The sequence below is a fragment of the Phaethon aethereus genome (assembly GCF_964289735.1).
Source record: "Phaethon aethereus genome assembly, chromosome: 12".
Taxonomy (NCBI): Eukaryota; Metazoa; Chordata; class Aves; order Phaethontiformes; family Phaethontidae; genus Phaethon; species Phaethon aethereus.
The window spans coordinates 11,377,494-11,397,302 of record NC_138588.1 but is presented as its reverse complement, the minus strand read 5'-3'; the positions used below and the strand labels follow the sequence as shown (position 1 = coordinate 11,397,302).

At 38.1% G+C, this 19,809-nt stretch overlaps 1 protein-coding gene across 1 annotated transcript; it reads left to right on the top strand.

Annotated features, from left to right (window-relative positions):
- Positions 1-6,742: 6,742 nt before the first annotated feature.
- On the top strand, positions 6,743-19,436 carry GATM (glycine amidinotransferase; the record flags this gene model as incomplete). The annotated part of the gene is made up of 9 exons (XM_082004932.1): positions 6,743-6,811; positions 7,253-7,471; positions 12,428-12,623; positions 13,522-13,712; positions 14,967-15,104; positions 15,396-15,560; positions 17,052-17,115; positions 17,217-17,333; positions 19,324-19,436. 9 exons carry the CDS (start codon positions 6,743-6,745, stop codon positions 19,434-19,436), a joined length of 1,272 nt encoding a protein of 423 aa, XP_081861058.1.
- Positions 19,437-19,809: the final 373 nt, after the last annotated feature.

Below are 19,809 nucleotides of genomic sequence, written 5' to 3'. Positions count from 1 at the left end.
AAAGAGGCTTTATCCTCACAGCCTTATTTACTGAGCAGTATCAAACTGAACAGACAAGATCTGCCATCTAGTTTAGTCTAAGGGTACTCCAACCTCTTTCACAGGAATGAACTGCATACATATACTAGAAGATAGTAATTGGGTAACTGCTTGCCTGTCAAAGGGAATATTCAAAAGCTCAAGAAACTACACAGAGTGACTGAGGCTCTATGGCTTATTCCTCTTGCCAGGGAGTCTCTTCAAGGTATTCTGTGGTTCAGTGTGGAAAGGAGAAGCAGAGGAAAGCTGTTTTTGTAGCATTCTCCCTAAAGTAAATAGAGGTCTAGTAACTTTGGTGCATTGGGCTGTCCTCTCCTGGAAGCTTGGGATGGGTAAGAGGTTATTGAAGAGCCAAGGCTTCCTGTCTCTTCCACAAAAGAAAACAAGTGGAACAAATGCTAAGTATTGCCACAAAAATAATGCAGACCCTTTCACATTAGGAGGCCAGTAACCACACAATGGTTAAAGGAACCGGAACTTCTGGAACTGTTGTCAGATGTATAATGTGAGATAGCTGCAATTTTAACTCCAATGGGAGTGAGAAAACTGGATGCAGTTGTTATCTCAGGGGCACAGCAAAGTTATATTAATAATTTCTATAAATATTCTTCAACAAAGATGTGAAGCAGTTTCCCAGTTTTAAATGCTAATGTACAACAGGCTACATCGCAAGACCATATATTAGACGTTCAAGAGATTTCAAATGTCCTAGAGCCACAAAATTCACTTGGCAGCCCTGACAGAAAGTATTGTCACAGTACTGACCCTAGAAAATGTTGGCAGATCATGTTACTGTATACATGGAAATACTGGTCTGAATGAAATCTATCCCACCAAGTGATGTGCCTCTTGCTGCATGAACCTCCTGCGTTTTTCAGTAGTCAGCATTGCACTGCCTCTGGAAATGACAGAGTGTAAAATGTCATGGATTACGATCACCAAACCCTTTGCCTTCATAGAACTTTCTTCAGCTCTGTCACTTTTCTATAATAGGAACATGACATCTAAAATTAGAACAGATGTTTATATGTATGTTGGTACACATATTTACGTGCACATACAGGGTAGCTAGTCAGAATGTGGATTTCTGCAAGCTCTATTAGGAAAAGAAATTAATTATTAAATCGGTCATTTCTATGTGACATGATTTGTGAGTAGCCAGAAGGATAGTGGAAATTCCTACCTATCTGAAATCAGGTAGATTCAGTCAACAAGGACTATATTATTTGCTCAAAGTTCCAAACATATTTATTTTTAACAGGTCAAAAGTTTTGTCTAATGATTATCTCACAAGAGCTCTGTCATTGTGTTTGCTATTTCAGTTGCAACTTCCATCTCCTCGCTGGCCAGTGTCCTGCCTTTCACATGTATGCACATGTATCTACTACCTGTACTGTTTCCTTTGCTCAGTTACTGAGCCTTGTTTTGGATGGGAATACATAACTGTGTTTCTCTACAGCCTCCTAGTATTCCAGCTGCCTGGTTCCCAAAAACGGAGTTAAATTATTTCCTAAATTATCAGACATGTTTGAAATTTGGTGCAATATATATTAATATCGATAAGTTCTTTTGAACTACATATGTTGAAATGCATTTTGATTGTATATGTGATTTGATTGCATTCTGCAATGAAATTTTAAGGGCATCTTAACAGAAACATATGAAGAGCAGTGTTTGCATAAATAAAATAAAATAATGCACTAAGGATTGAATCATACCAGCGTGCTAACAATCTTAAAAAATTTTGATTTATTGCTACCTAAGGTTCATATAGAAAATATTTACATAGGTAACCTGCTTTCAAACAGGAGAAATTTTTTCATCATTTGATTTCTTAAAGACAAGGAAGGTTTTAGTCTTGCTTCCTAAGAACATAAGGTTATATGACCGTAGGTTGTATACGTGCATGTATGTCTGTGTCTGCTCTCTCCATCCCCTCCCTGTAACTTGAACCTGTTGGCTACTTTCAGACAAATTTGAGAAAGGGTCATAGGTCTCAATGGTATTAGATTCCTACAAGTTTTGTGATAATAGCTAGCTGGATAGGAATAAAAAGACCCTTTAAGTGCCCCAACTAGCAGAAAGTAGCTGTTAGATACCAGAGTATCAACATTATGGAGATTCCTTATAAATTCTGATCTCTTATTATGGTAAATACCATCCAATTTATGATCATCATTTACCATATGAATTGCAGAAAAAGAGAGGAAATCAGTTTTACTTAGTTCTTTTACTCACAGGAGTAAGTATTTAATTCTGTAGTCAAATCTCCATTGTAGCAGATTGCGTTCAGTCTGATGGAGAATTTGGCACTTCAGCATGTCACACAGTGAAGATATCCTGGCAAGGAAGAACAGAAAATCTTCCCAAAAGTACCCAGAATTGGCATTTGGACAAAACTACAGGATTTGTCCTTCAGTAACAGTAAGATAAAACAGGCAGAAGCCATGTAGAGTTTGTCATCAATTTTAAAGATTAAATCAGGTTCAGTGAAGCTGGGATTAGGGAGAAAGAATTTCCTGCAATTTTACATATGTAGCTTGTTTGGTTGGATAAGAGATTAAATCTAATTACATCCTTTTTTTGACTGTGAAGAATGATAAAGCAAGATTTTGTATTATTTAATTAAAATTGAAATATCTTTCAAAGGACTTTGAAAATAGTACATTGATTTTCAGCCCTTACTATAGGTCACAAGTTAAAATATGTTAAATTAAAGAAATTGTTTTAATTATGTGTAACAAAGTATTTTTACTGTTTTTAGAGTTCAGAGTTGACAACAAAATTACGAGCTTAAAGGATTAAAAAAAATGTATCATTTTAATATTTTGAGGTGCATTTATTCTTCCCAACTGGAACAGTCCAGACTTCTGAACTTCAGGAAGTTTGAAACTTGCTTTCTAAGAAGCATACTGGATTCTTCTGTGTTGTTCCTGATAGCTAACAGATAAGATTTGCTGTGCCAAATTCTTTTCTTGTGGGTGCAGTCCGTTGGAATTTAGCAAGCAGTAGCCTTGACAAGGCACTAGAAGGAACTGAAGTCTCTCACAATCATATTGTTGAACAGAGTAAGCTTCTGTAAGTAAAGTAAAAGTAAGGATAAGTAAAAACTGTTGAATGTATGTAAATCTTGAGACCAGCTCACACCAGATATATTATACTAAATCACTTTAATCAGTAATATAGCAGAAGTACTGATAAGAAGGTGTAAACTGTTCCTTACCCTTAAATATCATGTCCCTCAGGTGCTTCAGGCATGTTGCTATACCACATTACAAATCTAAACAATGTCTGCTCTGAAAGGCAAGACTCAAGTCCTGGGCAGATAGAAATTCCCATTTAAACAGTAGTATAATCCTTTGAGACTTCTGTTTCTCTAATAGATATGTGCTAAAGACAAAGACATATGAGACTGAGACCAGGTACTGTCCTAAAACATAGCTGAGTTTATACTTTGATCTTCACTAACATGGGTCTTGTTGCCAAGGATAACTTCTCTCTACAGTATGTGTCCTGTTGCCTTTTGTAATTCTGTGGTTTTAAACGATAATTTTACTACTTAATATCTTATTCTCTAATGTTGTTGGGCCAGAATGTTGTTCTTTGTTAACTGGAATCATATTGCTTTAAATGGATTACCTAATTATCAGAAAGAGATGGTTTTGTATAAGCCTGCAAGGCATCTTGTGTCATTCAAAAATGAGGGATAGAATATTACAAAAAGTGCATAGAGCCCCATTAAAAAAAAAAAATACACCAAAACCTGCTAGTTAATCTTTATAGGCCAGATCTCAGCAATAGCAATGTGAAGCTCCTGTTCCTGTTTGAAGTTAAAATTCCATACTGAGGTGAGGTTGTGTGTAACAACATTAATGATGTGAGCTTTATAATAGGATCTTCTGATCTAAAGAGCTCAGCACCTACACAGTCAAACCACATGTTTAAGTAACTATCTTGTATTTGAATGAATAAACTTGGCTTTATTTACATTTGAATAATCACTACTGGTGTTGTGCTCCATGATTTATGTCACTGTTAAAATGTACATTGGTAGATCAAGCCCTTCTTGTAGAAGAGGAAGAAAAAGGTATAAAGAGCTACCTAGTATACAAAAGGCAAGTGGCCTCTCGTTTTGATGCCAAAGCGGGAACTGTGACAAATGACACTTCCATACACCATAAATGTGAACTGTATGAAGTCTGTATTGGGTGTTAGGGAATAAAAAGACATAAGCAGGGGAATATAAGTAAGTGACTGCTTTAAGGAGACAAATGTGACCCAGAAGATGGTCAAGTGATGCAAGAAGCTTAGGGATGCCACTAGAGTGCATTGTAGATGGTTAGTGCATTGACAGCATTGCAGGTATCGAGGCCCATGTGAGGGCAATCTGTGGGTCAAATGACTGGTACTCAGTGAAGGATGGAAGGAAGATGCTATTTACCATGAGTAAAGGTTTCAAGGTCAGACCATAAATGTACCAGTTAGCAAAAGGACAGAATTTCTGCTTTGATTGTACTTAAATGAAGATTGGATTATGTCCAGGAGGATCTACCCTGAAGAAACAAAGAAAGAGACCTTTGAGATACAGGAGAAAATGTTTTCACTGAAAAAAATGTAAGCACAGAAAATGCAGTCCAGCAGGAAAATAAATAAATGGTAGAGCATTCAACATGAAGCTCATTGTAATGATGTTGAGGAACCCTGTAAAGCATCAAACATATGTAGTAAGTAGAAAAAGAAGTATTGTGCAGAGTCAGAAAAACTATGTAAACCGAGTTGATAAAGAATGATTCAAAGGTCCAAAACCAGCTGATAAGTCAAGAAGGACAGAAAAAGCAGCAAGACCTTTGGATTTAGCCACAAGCCAATCATTAATTTTTTTAGAAGGTCAATGTGAGTAGAGTGACTTTAGCAAAATCAATTGAATCAAATAACAAGCATTTGAGCCGAACTAGCATAGATTTAGGTTTTCTTTAAAATTAACTAGATTACAAAAATTGGTAACTAGGAATCCAGTAGCATAAAGATAATTTCTTTTTGAAACTAAAATAATATCCTTGTATCCTTTTCAATACAAGAATAGGGTTTGAAGCAATTGTGTTACAAATGAGTCTTAACTAACTGAGTGAGTTACAAAAAAGTTCTGCGGTCATATCAAACAGGGCAAAGCACGCTTGGTATCATACCAACTAAAATAATTAACTTTGCTTCGTGAAGTATGTAAACTCATGAAAAGAGAACTCACCTTGTCATATTTCTCCTGGGAAGGTGTAGTGTTTACTTGTGCCAAAAAGGGAAACTGCTGAATGATCAATTACCCAATAGAATAAAACTTGCTTACTTGTATATCTAAGGCGTTTTTAATCTGTAGCTCATTTGCTGTATTCTAAGACCATAGCTTATGTTTTAATATACACTAATACTAGTGATGTTTACCTTTTTCCTGCTATAGATATGTCTGCTGAGTTCACTAGCACTACCCGTGATCTCGCATATAGATATTATGTTAAATATCATGTCTGTTCACAGCCATGCCCCGCTGTGCACTGTACCCTCTGAGTAGCAAGGCATAGCCCGAAGGAGTATTGAACAAGGCTGAAGAAATGCTAGGCACTGCATGAGTGATAAAGGCAGAACCAAAACAAGTAAGGTTGAAAGAAAGATGCAGATTTTTACAACTTTGAACAGGGTAACTCAGGCAAAACTAGTTTTTGATACGTCTGCTTTTTACTTCTGTAAGGGAAAATCCAATGATTTAAAAGTGAACTTGTATGCAAAGTTCAGAAAGTGCAGAATAACGTATCAGGCTAAGGGGAATATACTAAATATGAGTAGAGCAGATAGCAAACACATTTCTTGTTGTAGACTGCAGTTCTGTTGAGGTAGAAGTATTTTTGAAGATACTTCTGTTGATTTTATCATGGAGAGATTTTGCAGGGAAAAATAAACATAAGTCTAGCAGGAGCTAACCATTTTAGGTTTTCATTTTAAGAGGACTTTTCATCATATCACAATATGCATTTTGAAAAGACAGAATTTGAAATTAAGTGTTTGGGATATTCTTGAAACACCCCTTCAGTAGTTAAAGAATTTAAGTATTTTTAGGTGAGTTGCAAGATCTTTGGGTTGTAGTCTAAAAATCTGAATTCTTAACGTGAATTATTGGAATTTTTTGGTAAATTTCAATTTCTTTTGTCTACTACAGGTTTAATGAAGAATGTGCATATTTGATGACTAAAAATAACTGAATTATGCACTTCAGTGCAGTTTTTAAGAGAATTTTAAACCTGACTGGAAATCATTGAAGTCAAATTGCTGAAGAATGGAATTGTGAATTGTGGAAATGAAATCCAGGTGTGCCAAAAGAAGCTAGTGCTCAGCTTTGGAGATGGCCGGGCTGCGCCTCCCGGACTCCGACCGCTCCTAGCTGCTCTTTCATCCCGACTCGCGGGCAGTGCCCAGTTATCCCTGAACCATGAGCGCGGGGGCGCCGGCCAGGCCATCTCCCACCGGGCCCCCCACCCCCGCCGGGGCCCGCCGCCTCCCCGCAGCAGCTCTCCACGCACAGGCGGCTGCCGCCCCAAGTGGGCTCCACGCCACCCCGCGCCCCCAGCCGGCGGGCGGTGTCGGGGGCGTGGCGGGCCGCTATAAAGGCGGCGGGGCCGCGGGAGCGGAGCTGTGTGGAGCTGTCTTGTCAGCAGAGATGCTGCGAGTGCGGTGCTTGCGTGGGGGCAGCCGGGGAGCCGAAGCGGCTCATTATATCGGCTCGCGGGTTGGTGCCGCGCAGCTCCGCCGCCGGGCTCGGAGGGGCTGGGGTTGAGGATGCGTCGTCAGGACTGGGGCCTTGCGGCCCCTCCGCGGCGACGGGTGTGGGGGTGCTCCGTGTGGTGGTGGGCGGGCGCAGGATGACTACGGGCTTTTTTGAGTGAGGCTCACCCGTGCATCCTCCCAACTCAGCAGTACGGAGTTCAGCGACTCCAGTCGCCACTGTCAATGCTGTGTTCCTATGAGCACAACGGTGTGTATTTTAAAAGGCAAATTGTCCTTTAAGCATCTAGTAGGCTGTGAATAAATTAGAGTGGCTGTAACAGTGTGTTTCTGTTAATGCTCAAAATAATCAACTTTGCTTTGGGATTACAGTGTAAGGCAGTGACCCATTGCTTTTTGCCTTTTGTAAGGGAAACATAATTTTCATTCTTATTTTTATTTTAAGCTTGGAAGAGTCTTTACAGGATGGGTGCAGCGATCTTTCCAGAGCACCCAGGCAGCTACAGCCTCACAGAACACCTGTGCTGCTGATGACAACAAGGCTGCTAGCCCTGTGCCTAAGGACTGTCCTGTTTCCTCATACAATGAATGGGACCCGCTGGAAGAGGTCATTGTAGGAAGAGCTGAAAATGCTTGTGTCCCGCCTTTTTCTGTGGAGGTTAAGGTAAACAATAAAAACACAACCTTAAATAGGAAATAATGTGATTTTTATATATACAATTTGCTTAGGCTTTACAGTGCATAAGGTGTGGTCTTTACTCATGAGGATTCTTCTTTCAAACTGGTTGTTTACAACTGTGAAATGTAGCCACATTCGTGGGGGATATGCTTTTTCTTTCCACTTTGACCAGAGTTGGCTGTTTTAACAGAAGTCAGCAGTAGAGACAATCTGTGATATATACAATCTGCTCTAGTAGTATAGCCCTGATGCTATCAAAATACACACCCTAGCATTTAAGATAGTTGATAGCTGTGATGGAAAGTTTAACTGGCCTCAAAACTAGGTAGTGTTACCACTTGGGAAAAAAGTGTAGTTTTCTACTTAGTAGTTTGAGAAAGATTGAGTTCTGTAACTGTTGACTAGCAGGACCGTTCTGTTTAAAATAGCTCACTGGAACTCCTACGTGCTACAGTAAGTGGTGTATGGAAATGCATACTCCTCTGTTTTTCAGGGTTTTTCTGTGCCTAAAACTACAACAGCAACCTAAATAAATTCACATTTCTTTGTTCTCTGAAATGTTGTATTTTAGAACAGGAACATTCAAACAATGGTCTTCCTCCAGATTGTGTAATTTACCTGGACTTCAAAGTTGTGAAGTATGTGTTGTTACCTGCATTTGTGGGTACGATCTTGAATTGTTCTCTTCCAGTGTTACAGTACAGTACTGCCTTCAAGGCAGCATATAATCTGTGGCTGTCATAGGAAAATGAGCTGGTGCACTACTTCTGCTCAAGAGACGTTAGTAAAATTTTAAGGGATATCTTGACAAAGTTGACCTGAAGACCTCAGTTAGAAAAAGAAAGGGAATTCTTCAGATCTGACATTGAAGGAATGGCAAACAAAGATACTGAAAATATGTTTAAAGTGTTGGGAATGGTAGTTTAGAGGAAGGTTTGGATGTACTTGTGTAGAAGACTTCTTTTCCCCCAGCCCCCTTTCCATTTGTATGTTTTTCTTTAGACTCTGGGAAAAACTGTTTGGAGGAGTGTGACTGAATTACTGCAGCTTGGTAATTCTAATCCCCAGATAGAAGAGTAATCATTTGACTTGCATTGAGACATTTGAGATGATACCTTGGCCCCAGCGAGTGCAATGAAGAATTCATTATGACTTGTATTTACTCCTTGAAAGCTGAAGCTCAGTTACCAACTTCTGGAATCCTCTTTCAGTCACTCCAAAGATATTCTAGCAGCTTCAGAAAAAGAAGCAGATGAGGATTAGCATTTCTAATATACATGTGTGTACCTTCATGTACTTAAAACTGCCATGGTGAATGTACAACAAGAGTAAGGAAAAAAAGTTTAACTTTGTTACATTGTAACATTATCACATGCCTTCTGACAAGTATGAATGAGGGTCACTGGTTATAAAAACTGCAGTTTAAAACTAGCGAATTTGAGTTGTATAAGGAAAAAATTGAGGCTTTGGACCTGAGATGCTTTAAAAAAAAACACATCTCAAATCATAATACTTTTGGTAAATACTTGCTTTGAGGTACTTCTAAGTTGTGTTTTAGGATTGTATGCATGTTTGTTTACAAAATGTTTAAGTGCAGAAGTATGGCTGTATTCAGCGCTCTCCTGTACTTTGAGATGTTGTTTTGGTATACACAAGCCTTTTTGCTGTGATGTAGGTATGATGTGCTTGGCATAAGGAGGAAGGAAAGAACTGAATAGGGAGCCCTACATATCAGATGAATATTAATGGGCTGACACGTCATTGCATATCCTTTTGCAAGCTTGACATGGGCTATGTAGGTTATGTATGGGTAAATACACTATTAGGAAATGTGGGAAATCTTAACTAGGAGGTTAACAACTACACTAAGTAGGAAGACGCCCTTTTTGAATTAGTGCTTTGGTCAAAAAATCTCACAGTTCAGATATAGTCTTCTGAGGCAGTTGACAGTCAAACAGTTGAGCTTTACAGCTTTGTACTCTGCAATGTTTTTCAGTATATTTTGTGAATAATACTGGTGTTATTACTTTGGTGTTATTACTCCGTTATTACCACAGATCATTGTATCTTGAGTGAGAAGCTGGGGGGAAGTGTTTACTACTGAATTAGACAAAAGCATTTTGATCTGAATTTCTGTTTTAATGTCCTAAATTTAATAACTGTCATTACTAGCTTTAAGGTACAGCTTGAGAGTGTTAACATTGATAATGTTAATTATTTTCCACAACAAATATTTAAAATACATAGCAACTATAGGGAGTAATTCTGCTGTTTCTTAAAGATAATCTTTTCCTTATAGCACATTCTTAAATTTCTTTCTGAAAGGAAAGGATTTTTCTTAAATGCTGCTACAGTTTCTCAGGTACTCTCAGACAGTAGGTTATAAGATGCATTGAGGAGATTATTTAAAGCTCTTTTCTGTGTCCTGGCTGTGGTACTTTTTGAACAGTCTGAAGTGAGTTATATGTATATGATCAAAGGGACCTGAAATCTCAACCCTGAATTGGGATTAAACAGACGTTCCAGTCATACACCTTTTTCGCAGTTATTCAGAAGGTAGGGAATATGAGTGGTGTTATGGTATTAACCCTTACTCTGTCATAACTTTGAGATTATGCCGTCATATTAGTGCAAGACAAGTGTAATTTCTCAGGTTTGAAAAAGAACAATATTAGAGGACACCTGGTGAAGAGGGGAGCTGCAGCTCTTAGGAATTAATAATACTCAAATGCATCATTGGGTGGCTCTGAAAATAACTAGCTTAGGACAAATTTGTCTCATTAGCAGAACAGGATTCCATAGGAATGCTAGGCACTTCATATGATCTGCATGTGACTTCTGAACAGCTGGTGAGTCTGAGGTGATCAAATTACCCAAGACCTCCCTTAGAGAAAAAGAATAAATTCCTTCAGAAAGTTTGGGAACAACCTTCAGCAGTGGAGGAGCAGGATGGCCATGCCGAGACCTTTGCCTGGGCTCTCTACATAAATGTTAAGGATGTCTAAAAGGTTGAATTTTCTCTTCCGTCTCACCTCTCTAGCATGAGGGCAAATGTCCAGAAATAGTAGAGAATACCATGGATAGCATGGATTTTAAAGGAGGTCAGGCATGCCTTCAGATGAATGGCCTTGCCTCCTTGGAGCTCACTGACAGTACTAGCACAATAGGAACATAATTGTATTTGTGTTTTTTATGACAAACATAAATGTTTTTTTCTAGAACACTGCTTTCTGGAAAGTAGTCAGCACTGCAGTGTCAGGAAATAACCTCATGTTTGGGCGGTCAGGTTCTCCTGTGTCCCATTGCTGTCACTCCTGCTGCCTGAATGAGCAGGACTCTCTTTGGTAGAAGGAAGGCCTGGCCACTTGCTCACCTGTTCCTGATCCCTTCTGCTGCTGTTCCAGAAGGGCTCTATATGCACTTGTTCTTCTGTCATGTTAGTGTTAGCAGAGACCCATCAAAACTGCTGGTTTCACAGCTTATAAATCTGAATGAAGTACTTTCAAAGGTACACTGAACTGAAGCAGCATAATTGGTTTTGATTATGTATCTGGATTTTCTTAACCATGAGAATTAGGACATTATTTTGAATTAGTTCTTAATTTGAGAAGCTTATCACAGGATTTCAGGAGCAGAGGATTTAGGCCTGTAAATGTTGTACTTGTTTTAATCCAACCCTGATGGGTGAATTTAGTATCTCTTGCATTTTCTAGACTGCCGCTGTACCTGAAGTATGGCCTCTTCTAGCCAACAAGGCATGTTACCTGTACTTGGGATGCCCTTAGAATTTCTGAGGTCACCACTGTGACAGTACCAAAGTGGGATTTTAACAAGATGACTACTGATGTATGTGTTTTGCAGATGAGCTTAAGGTTGTTTTACTTTAAAAACATGTCTGCTAGCCTTACTAAATAACAGAGTCTATAGGGTTTGCTGTGTTTGTACAAGTCTAGTGTAATAAGGATCAAATCTTTCATGGTCACTTGGCAATACTAGCCACTAAAAATTAACTGAAGTGTAATGTAGTCTCTTAGTTTTCATCTGTGATTTGATAAATAATGAGACTTTCTGTAGGGTTATGGCTAAAGAGAGGAAGAGACTTTTAGGAAGATTTATTACATTACTTATAATAGTATTTTCATCAGTAGAAACAAGTAATATAAGCTACCGATCCATCTATATTCAAAAATACGAGGAAATTAAATATCCTGAAAAGCCCATCTAAAAGTCAAATGAAACTTGCAAGTGGGAATGAAATGTGCACTTGCCTCTCCATATTCCTGAATGTCTTTCCCATCTTTTTTGCTGCTGTTCCTCAGAGGGCTGTTTTTCTTGGGCATCATGACACATGTACAGTCTGTCAGCAGTAGTGAAACTATCTGCTAGTTCAATGAAACACCTTAGAACATAAGCTGAAACTTAACTTTGTTACTGTATGTAAGTATTTGTGAAGACATCATCCATTCACAACTACTCTAACATCTGCACTTACTTACATAAGTTTAATGACTGGACACACATGCACATCAAAACATCTGAGTGAAACCTTGCCAATGGCGTGTATAAATAGAAGTAGTAAAGACAAAAAATAAAGACAGCAGAGTGCTAGCGGGATAGGGATTCTTAACCAGGAATAATTGAGTGTTTATCTGGAACACTGAAGGTTCTCCCTTTTGTTTTTTTTTTCCCTTCCTCTCTCACCCCTTTATTTTAAAAGAATCATCAGGGCATTAACAATTCTTAGCAACTCTTAAAAATATTGCAGAAATAAAATATAAGGCACACTATGATGTGTTAGGGTCATAATGCATACAAAACAATGGGAAGTCAGTGAAGGAACAAGAAACTTTGAACATTAAGAATTGTTTATTATGCACCTATTTCACTCTGCCAAAATAACTAATGCTTATTCTTTGTCACTTACCTGTTCTTTTGTTTTAGGCAAACACATATGAAAAGTATTGGGGATTTTATCAGAAATTTGGAGGCCAGAGCTTCCCCAAAGACCACTTAAAAAAAGCTATTGCTGAAATTGAAGAGATGTGCAATATTTTGAAAAGGGAGGGTGTAATTGTTAAGAGGCCTGATCCAATTGACTGGTCTGTGAAGTATGAAACACCTGACTTTGAGTCTACAGGTAAATGTTCTTCCATTGCTGAAAGCCTTGGCTGTTTAGCTCTTGTCTGAGACCTTCTGGATGTCTTCTAGTCTACCTTCTTGCTTGGAGCAGGATTATTGCCAGTGCTAGATGAGGTCAGTGATGGCTTTATGTAGCTATGACTTCGAAAATCTCCAGGAACTGGGATTCTGCCACCTGGTTTGCTGACCTGTTTCAGTGCTGCATGGACTTCCTAATGAAAGATGTTTACCTATTGGCCACATTCTTCCTTGTATAGCACCATATGGCTTTGGTTATTTGCCATGAGAGCCCACTGGCTCATACTCAGTTTTGCATCAAGCATAGTCTCCAGGCTCCTTTCATGTCAAATGTATTCTTAAGTTGTTCTAGAGTAATTCAAATTCATTAGGGAACAGATAATGATAGTGAAAAGTCTAATGGGACTGCTTCCTGCACTACATCTGCGTAGCATCAAATTCCTCTTCTGTGCTATTGCTTTTTAAAAGGATCGCGTATAAAGAAATGAGGTCCACTTGGAAAACTTGCTACCCATCATCACCTTTTAAAGTTCTCTGAGTAATTCACAGGAATCTGTCTAGTTAATTTACATTAAGCAAATTGTGAAATGGAGGCTTGTAGATTGTGGATGGCTCTAATCTAGCCAGGAAGCTGTTATGAGTGAGGCTTTGTAGCAAACTTTTTTGCATGTATTTTGAACAAAAAAAAGTCACTTTCAAAACTTGCTGAAGAATGTAAGGACCTCAAATTATGTGCTGGTTTCCTGACTTCTGCAAAGATGCTTTTTGCCAGTCTTTTGGATAGAAGTAAAGGTAAAAAGGAGAATGAAAAGTGAATAACCTGAAAGAGCTGAGAAAAGCATATTTGTCTCATAGGTTAATGGCCTTTTTCCTTTCAGGTATGTATGCTGCTATGCCAAGAGACATCCTGTTGGTGGTGGGAAATGAAATTATTGAAGCGCCTATGGCTTGGCGTGCTCGGTTCTTTGAGTACAGAGCGTATAGACGAATAATCAAAGATTACTTCAACTGTGGTGCTAAATGGACAACTGCCCCCAAACCCACAATGGCAGATGAACTCTATGATCAGGTATTGTTCTTATTTTGCTTCAGAACTTCAGTTCTGGTTATACAGAATTTTATCAATTGTTTCAACCTGATATCTAGATTTCACAAAATTGGGGGTGGAACAAAGCAAGTCAGGAAATTTGTGGCTTTTCTAATGTCTGCAAATATTCTGTAGTCTTTCCAGGTGAAACTGTGTGTGTGCAATTAGGGAATAAGAAACGGGAAGTTGTGCCTATTGAATTCAAGTCTGGTTTGAATTGTTTTGATTACTGATTTTTAATTGTTTTGATAACTTAGCATTACTAAAGAGGAAGGAATGCTAGAAAGACATCACAAAGATTACTTTAAAGAATTCAGATTCCCTGAGAATGTCCATATGTCCTGAGCGTATCAGGAAAATGGGAGAGAATATATATTTTGTCACTGAAAAAAACCTCATAATCCTTGTTTTGCATGGATTGCATAAACTGTGAATATTTACTTTCCAAATATTTAAGTGAATATTTTCTTAGTATTTTTATTTTGTAATAATTTTGACTTGGACAATTTCCTGTAGGCCCCAAATGCATTAGGACCTTGGTAAGAACACCTGCAATAAGTGCAGCTGGTTATGGAATGATTGTAGCTTTCTGTGAACAGTGACATCTTATCGATGATGCAAAGAAGTCTTTATTAAACAAAATTACCTTAAAGTTATCTGTCAGTATTAGAAAACTTCGGAGCCTGTTCTAAAACCCAGTAGTTTTTGTTTGTGCTGTTTTTTCCCACCTCATTTTTTCTTAATTGCATTGTTTCATTCTAAAATCTATTTAAATTACTGAAGATCTACCATCTAGTTGGAAGTACTGCTTAATTCTAAAATGTGGAAACAGTAGGGAGTCTACCTTTGGTAGCAAATAGCTTGCATTCCAGTATTTCTGTCACTGTGCGGTGATTTGTTGGGCTCCATTACTCCACTGGTAATGAATACTTTTGATCCAAAAGCCAGAATGTTATAGGGACAGTGGCTCTGAAGAGCAATTAACTTCTTGGTATAACTATTGTCTCATATCACGTATTCTTGAATGTACTTAAAACCTCTTACTTGAGCTTCCACATTTATGCTTTCTTTTTTTAATTCTAGTAACAAGTAAACCAAACCACCTCCAAGGAACATACTAGCTATTAATATAAATATATTTTCTTAATTGCAAAATACTCTTCAGTAGCAAACAGTTTGAAAACTCTCCCTTACCATCTCCAATGACAAATTGTTATTCTTTTTTTATATAACTAGGATTATCCAATCCACTCCGTTGAAGATAGGCATAAACTGGCTGCTCAGGGAAAATTTGTAACTACTGAATTTGAGCCGTGCTTTGACGCTGCTGACTTCATTAGAGCTGGAAGAGATATCTTTGTACAAAGGAGCCAGGTAAACAAAGGTTTCTTCCATCAGTTTTGGTATCTATCTTAGTCATTGATATTTGTAGTTATGTCATCTTAAATTCCTGAACAGCATTAAATAATAGTGTTGATAAAAGAAGTTGCTGTTTATAGAATGTCTGATATGCAGGATGAGACTGTCTTACAGCTAAGGTTAGCTAAAGGCACAAACTTCCACTATTTTGGTTTTAAATATTTACTTAAATAAGACCTTAGATAAACTATGCTTGGATGCAGTTTATATTCTAGCCTAGTGAAACTTAATTTGTCCTGTTTTCAGGTTACAAATTACATGGGCATTGAATGGATGAGGCGACATCTTGCACCAGACTATAGAGTGCATATAATATCGTTTAAGGACCCTAATCCCATGCACATTGATGCTACTTTTAATATCATTGGACCTGGTCTTGTGCTCTCTAACCCAGACCGTCCCTGCCATCAGGTAAGAGTGTTGAAAAAAATTGAGGGTTTTCTGCTGTTCAGATGAGTAATCCCACTCTTTATTCTTATTTTGGAAGTCTCTCCTTTGGTATTGTTAACTGTACCAATGGCAGGAGGCTGGTAGTTGCTCAGGCATTCAGCTTTGAATAACTGAAGGAGAAATACTTTTTAAAGAGTAGGAAAGAGGCAAGACATGGTTTAGTAAGTAAAACCTACTACTTCACTCTGAGAAAAAGCTAATGTTGCTAAACAGTGCAATCGGATCAGAAAGCTTTCCAGAGAGCAAGAGCTCACCTTTGTTACAGACATGTTACCTGTACTGTCAGTGCTTGAGGGTTTTTGTGAGGATGCCCGTGATTTCAGGAGCTATACAGCCACATGGGACTAGCTGAGCCAATACTGAATCAGTGGGATAGAGCTTCATGCAGCAGAGATGATGGAACCATGTGCACAGCATAGCTCTTAGAAGCAATATTAGTCTCTTCTCAGCAAGTGGCTTCAATGCAAATGGTCCCATTGAATTACTGCCTCTTGTAATATCCATTATGAGAATATATATATATTTAAAACAATCCTAGTTTTTTCCTCCCCTTTTCCCTTCTATTTTTCATAATCTTACTTGCAAGAGGAGGTTCTTGGTCTCCTTATGTTAAACCCATGTGCTGGGACTCTCTTAATGGAAAACTGCTGTCAGTGTAGATAGAAAAGATAGGTGCAGCTTGCTTTCATAAAAATTGATTTGTCAGTTCTGGATGACCAGGAAATGGGGTGGGGAGGTATGGGTGAAAGGGGGCTTGTCTTTAAAATCCTCTCAGGCCAGGCTGGTTATTGAGTTTTCAGAATCGGAGCTCCACCTCGTGGTAATGCTTGAATAAAGAGCTCTTCCAAGTATTCAGGCAATGACGTTGAAAAGTCAATTCTCCTTAGCCAAATTATCCTCCTCTTATTTTTAACTTAATTGTGTAATTCTTTAGAGACAAAAATTATTTCCTAGGACGCCTTTATTTTGTTCTTTTTGTTAAATAAACTACATATTAAGTTTTTTATGAAGCATGATGCAAATATGATTTTATGTGGTGTTTTTGTTTCTATAAATAGCAATGTAATTCATATCAATGGCTTTTACAGTCATATGGGAAGAAATAATACCAAAAATAATCTAATACTTTTACACTGTTACTAATATCTTTACTTCACAGGCTCTAAACTGCACATGTAACCTTTTGTCTTCAACATATCTTAGTATACCTAGCATATAAAAAACATATATAGAAACAAATGCTAGCGGTATGCAAAGTTTGAAAAGGCCTTCAAAAATGCTTGTATGAAAACTGGATTTGTAGATGGAACTTGAATGAGGGCAAGAGCAGTAAATGGGGGGAAGGGGATGTCATGTATATTAAAGTAGTCTGAGGAAATGTGGCATAGGCTGGAGGACATGATGTGATACTTTAAGAACCCTGTTTAGAATCTAATTAAATTGCTCTTTCAGATCGAGCTCTTCAAGAAAGCAGGTTGGACTGTGATTCACCCCCCAGTGCCACTCATCCCAGATGGTATATTCATTCTTTATTTTCTAAGAATTCCAAGAGTATTCTTAAAAGTATTAGCATGGGGCAACATTGGTACAGTAGAAGGTTCATTCTCATGTGTTTAGATCACCCACTGTGGATGTCTTCTAAATGGCTCTCCATGAATGTCCTAATGCTGGATGAGAAACGTGTGATGGTGGATGCCAATGAGACATCAATTCAGAAGATGTTTGAAAGTCTGGGTATGTCTTAACATATTTCAACATATACTTAAAACAAAGTTATCTTGATACCAGCTATACACATCAAGGTGAATGAAGGTTTCACTTAAAGTAGTCAAAGCACCAGCACTGGCAAAGGTACTCGAACAATTGGATTAGCAAGTAAGAATCATTCAGTGATTTCTCTCCCGCATATTTCAGCTATATGAATATGGGCTTCTTAGATCTTGTGCCCCCTACAGCTTGCAGCAAATAAAGGTATGAGTAGCAATTACTGCTAGCATGCTTTTGAATGAGCTTTCTAATCTGAATTTGTCTGTTTAGTTTGGAGGTCAATATCTGTCTTGGAGAGGCTGAGTGCACATATTGCTGAGTGATGTAGAGCTGGCTAACCCTCATTGTCAAAATGCTTTCAGATTTTTCTAGTTTCAAATTCATTGTACTTTAAACTGCCAAATTAAGACCACTTAATTCAGATATTTCTGATCATTTATGGAAAATCTCAGTCCTGTGAGATGTAACCTCATGATAGGCTGGAATTCCTTTAGATATGCAGTGGCAGGAGAACTGTAATTGAATATAAAATCTTAAAATCTTATTATGCACAGCTAACTGCAAAAACAAATAATACAGACTTGAAAGTCTGAACTCATGCAGTTAATCCAACTGCTTCCATCCTGCTGGGAGGGAAAGATACAGGTACATCTACTTGTGATCATAGTTGGTTAGTAGGAGGGTAGCCAGATTGCTTGGTGCTACAGCCAGCTGACTGTTGCTGCAGGATAAGTACATGGTGATGCAAAAGTTGACAGGATAGAAAGAAGACTGGTAGGTAAATGAGAAAGGGAAGTGAGGGAATGTTGTATTATAGAGTAAAAGATAATACTCCCCAGTACTGAAAGACTCCTTTAAAGGCAGAAAAATGATGGGAAGGAGAGAATGATCCAAAGGTGGAAGATAGCAACCGTGAACCTAGAAGAAGGGTTGGTGCCATGGATGTGAGTGTACTTATTGAAGCTTCCCTCAAATCTGAGATGATTGCAGGTGAGAACCATGCAATCTAATTCTTTGATATGCTTATAAAGATGGCTATACAAGCTTTAGTGAATCACTTAGCTTTTTCAATCTTAGGTTGTTTTGATTCTGCATGACCAGGGAGCTGAGGATTTATAAATGTTTGAAAGTACTTAAAAAATGAGACTATTAATGCTAATCATGACATCTTTCACACTTGAACTTCACAGTCTGTGTGAGTTCTAAATAAACTCCTATAGTCAATAAGTTCCTAGGACTTACTGATGGGTCTACTGGGAACAAAACTATTGCTGACCTAGATGATAGATTCTACTGAGCTGCTCCTGAAAGTACCAAGAAGCAAAAAGGCAAACTTCATAACAGAAAAGTCTTCTGGTCCTAGTCCATCTGTCAGGACTTTGTATAAGCTGAGCCACAGATGAAACATCAGAGCTGAAAAGAAGTGGGAGGAAGCTTAAGCTAGGTATTAAGTATAATAGTATAATATTAAGTATAAATTAAGTATAATTCCTCCTTTCAGAGAAAGAGGGATGTGGAGCTCTGTACTGTGAATGCTTCTTTTCTTGAAAGGCACTTGAAAGAGCACATTCAGTGTCTGAACCTTCAGTGCTCTCACAGATTTATGTAAATATGCCCTGGTCATATATTGTAGCAGAATTTCAGCTAATTCTTCCCATACTGCAAAAACTGGATTTTTCTTTTTATTACTGGCACATCATAACATATCAAACACCAGCTGTGCTCCAGGCACTGGATATTCCTGAGGGTATCGCTGGAATAAACAAGCCAGCTGTGTTCCTAGCTTGTTATCTGCCTAGAATTTGGGAAACACATTCTTAACAAATGAGTAGAAAATACTTTCCGTACTTGCATATAGCCATATGATCTGATAAAGCATTATCTAATGTTCTGATCAAAGCTCACCACATGAATTGGAGATTTTAATTTTAAAGTATGCAATGTACATTTCTTGCAGGCATTTCTACAATTAAAGTGAATATCCGCCATGCCAATTCATTGGGAGGTGGTTTCCATTGCTGGACATGTGATATCCGCCGCCGTGGTACCCTGCAATCTTATTTTGACTAGTTATGAGCCAGCCAGACAGCAATGGTTCAACTTCTAAAATAAACTTAGGAAATGAACAAATTAATTTAACTTTTGTTAAAATGACTGCATGAGTTCTAGTACTTGATCAGTGGTCTGGTAACTGATTTATTCTTACATACTCTTCACTCTCAGCAGTATAATTGAAACTACTTCCATCAGCAATACAGGTTTTCTGGCTAGCTTTTTGAAAGACATCCTTCACCTGTGAATCCTTTTCACATTGGCTTTGAATGTAGAAACTTGACAAGATAGCTAAAGGGTCTTGCTAGAATAGCTTGGACACTAATGTTGGACACTTACCTCTGTCTAGTTATTCTATCTAATAGGCAGCTTGAAATGTTAAACTTGTGTG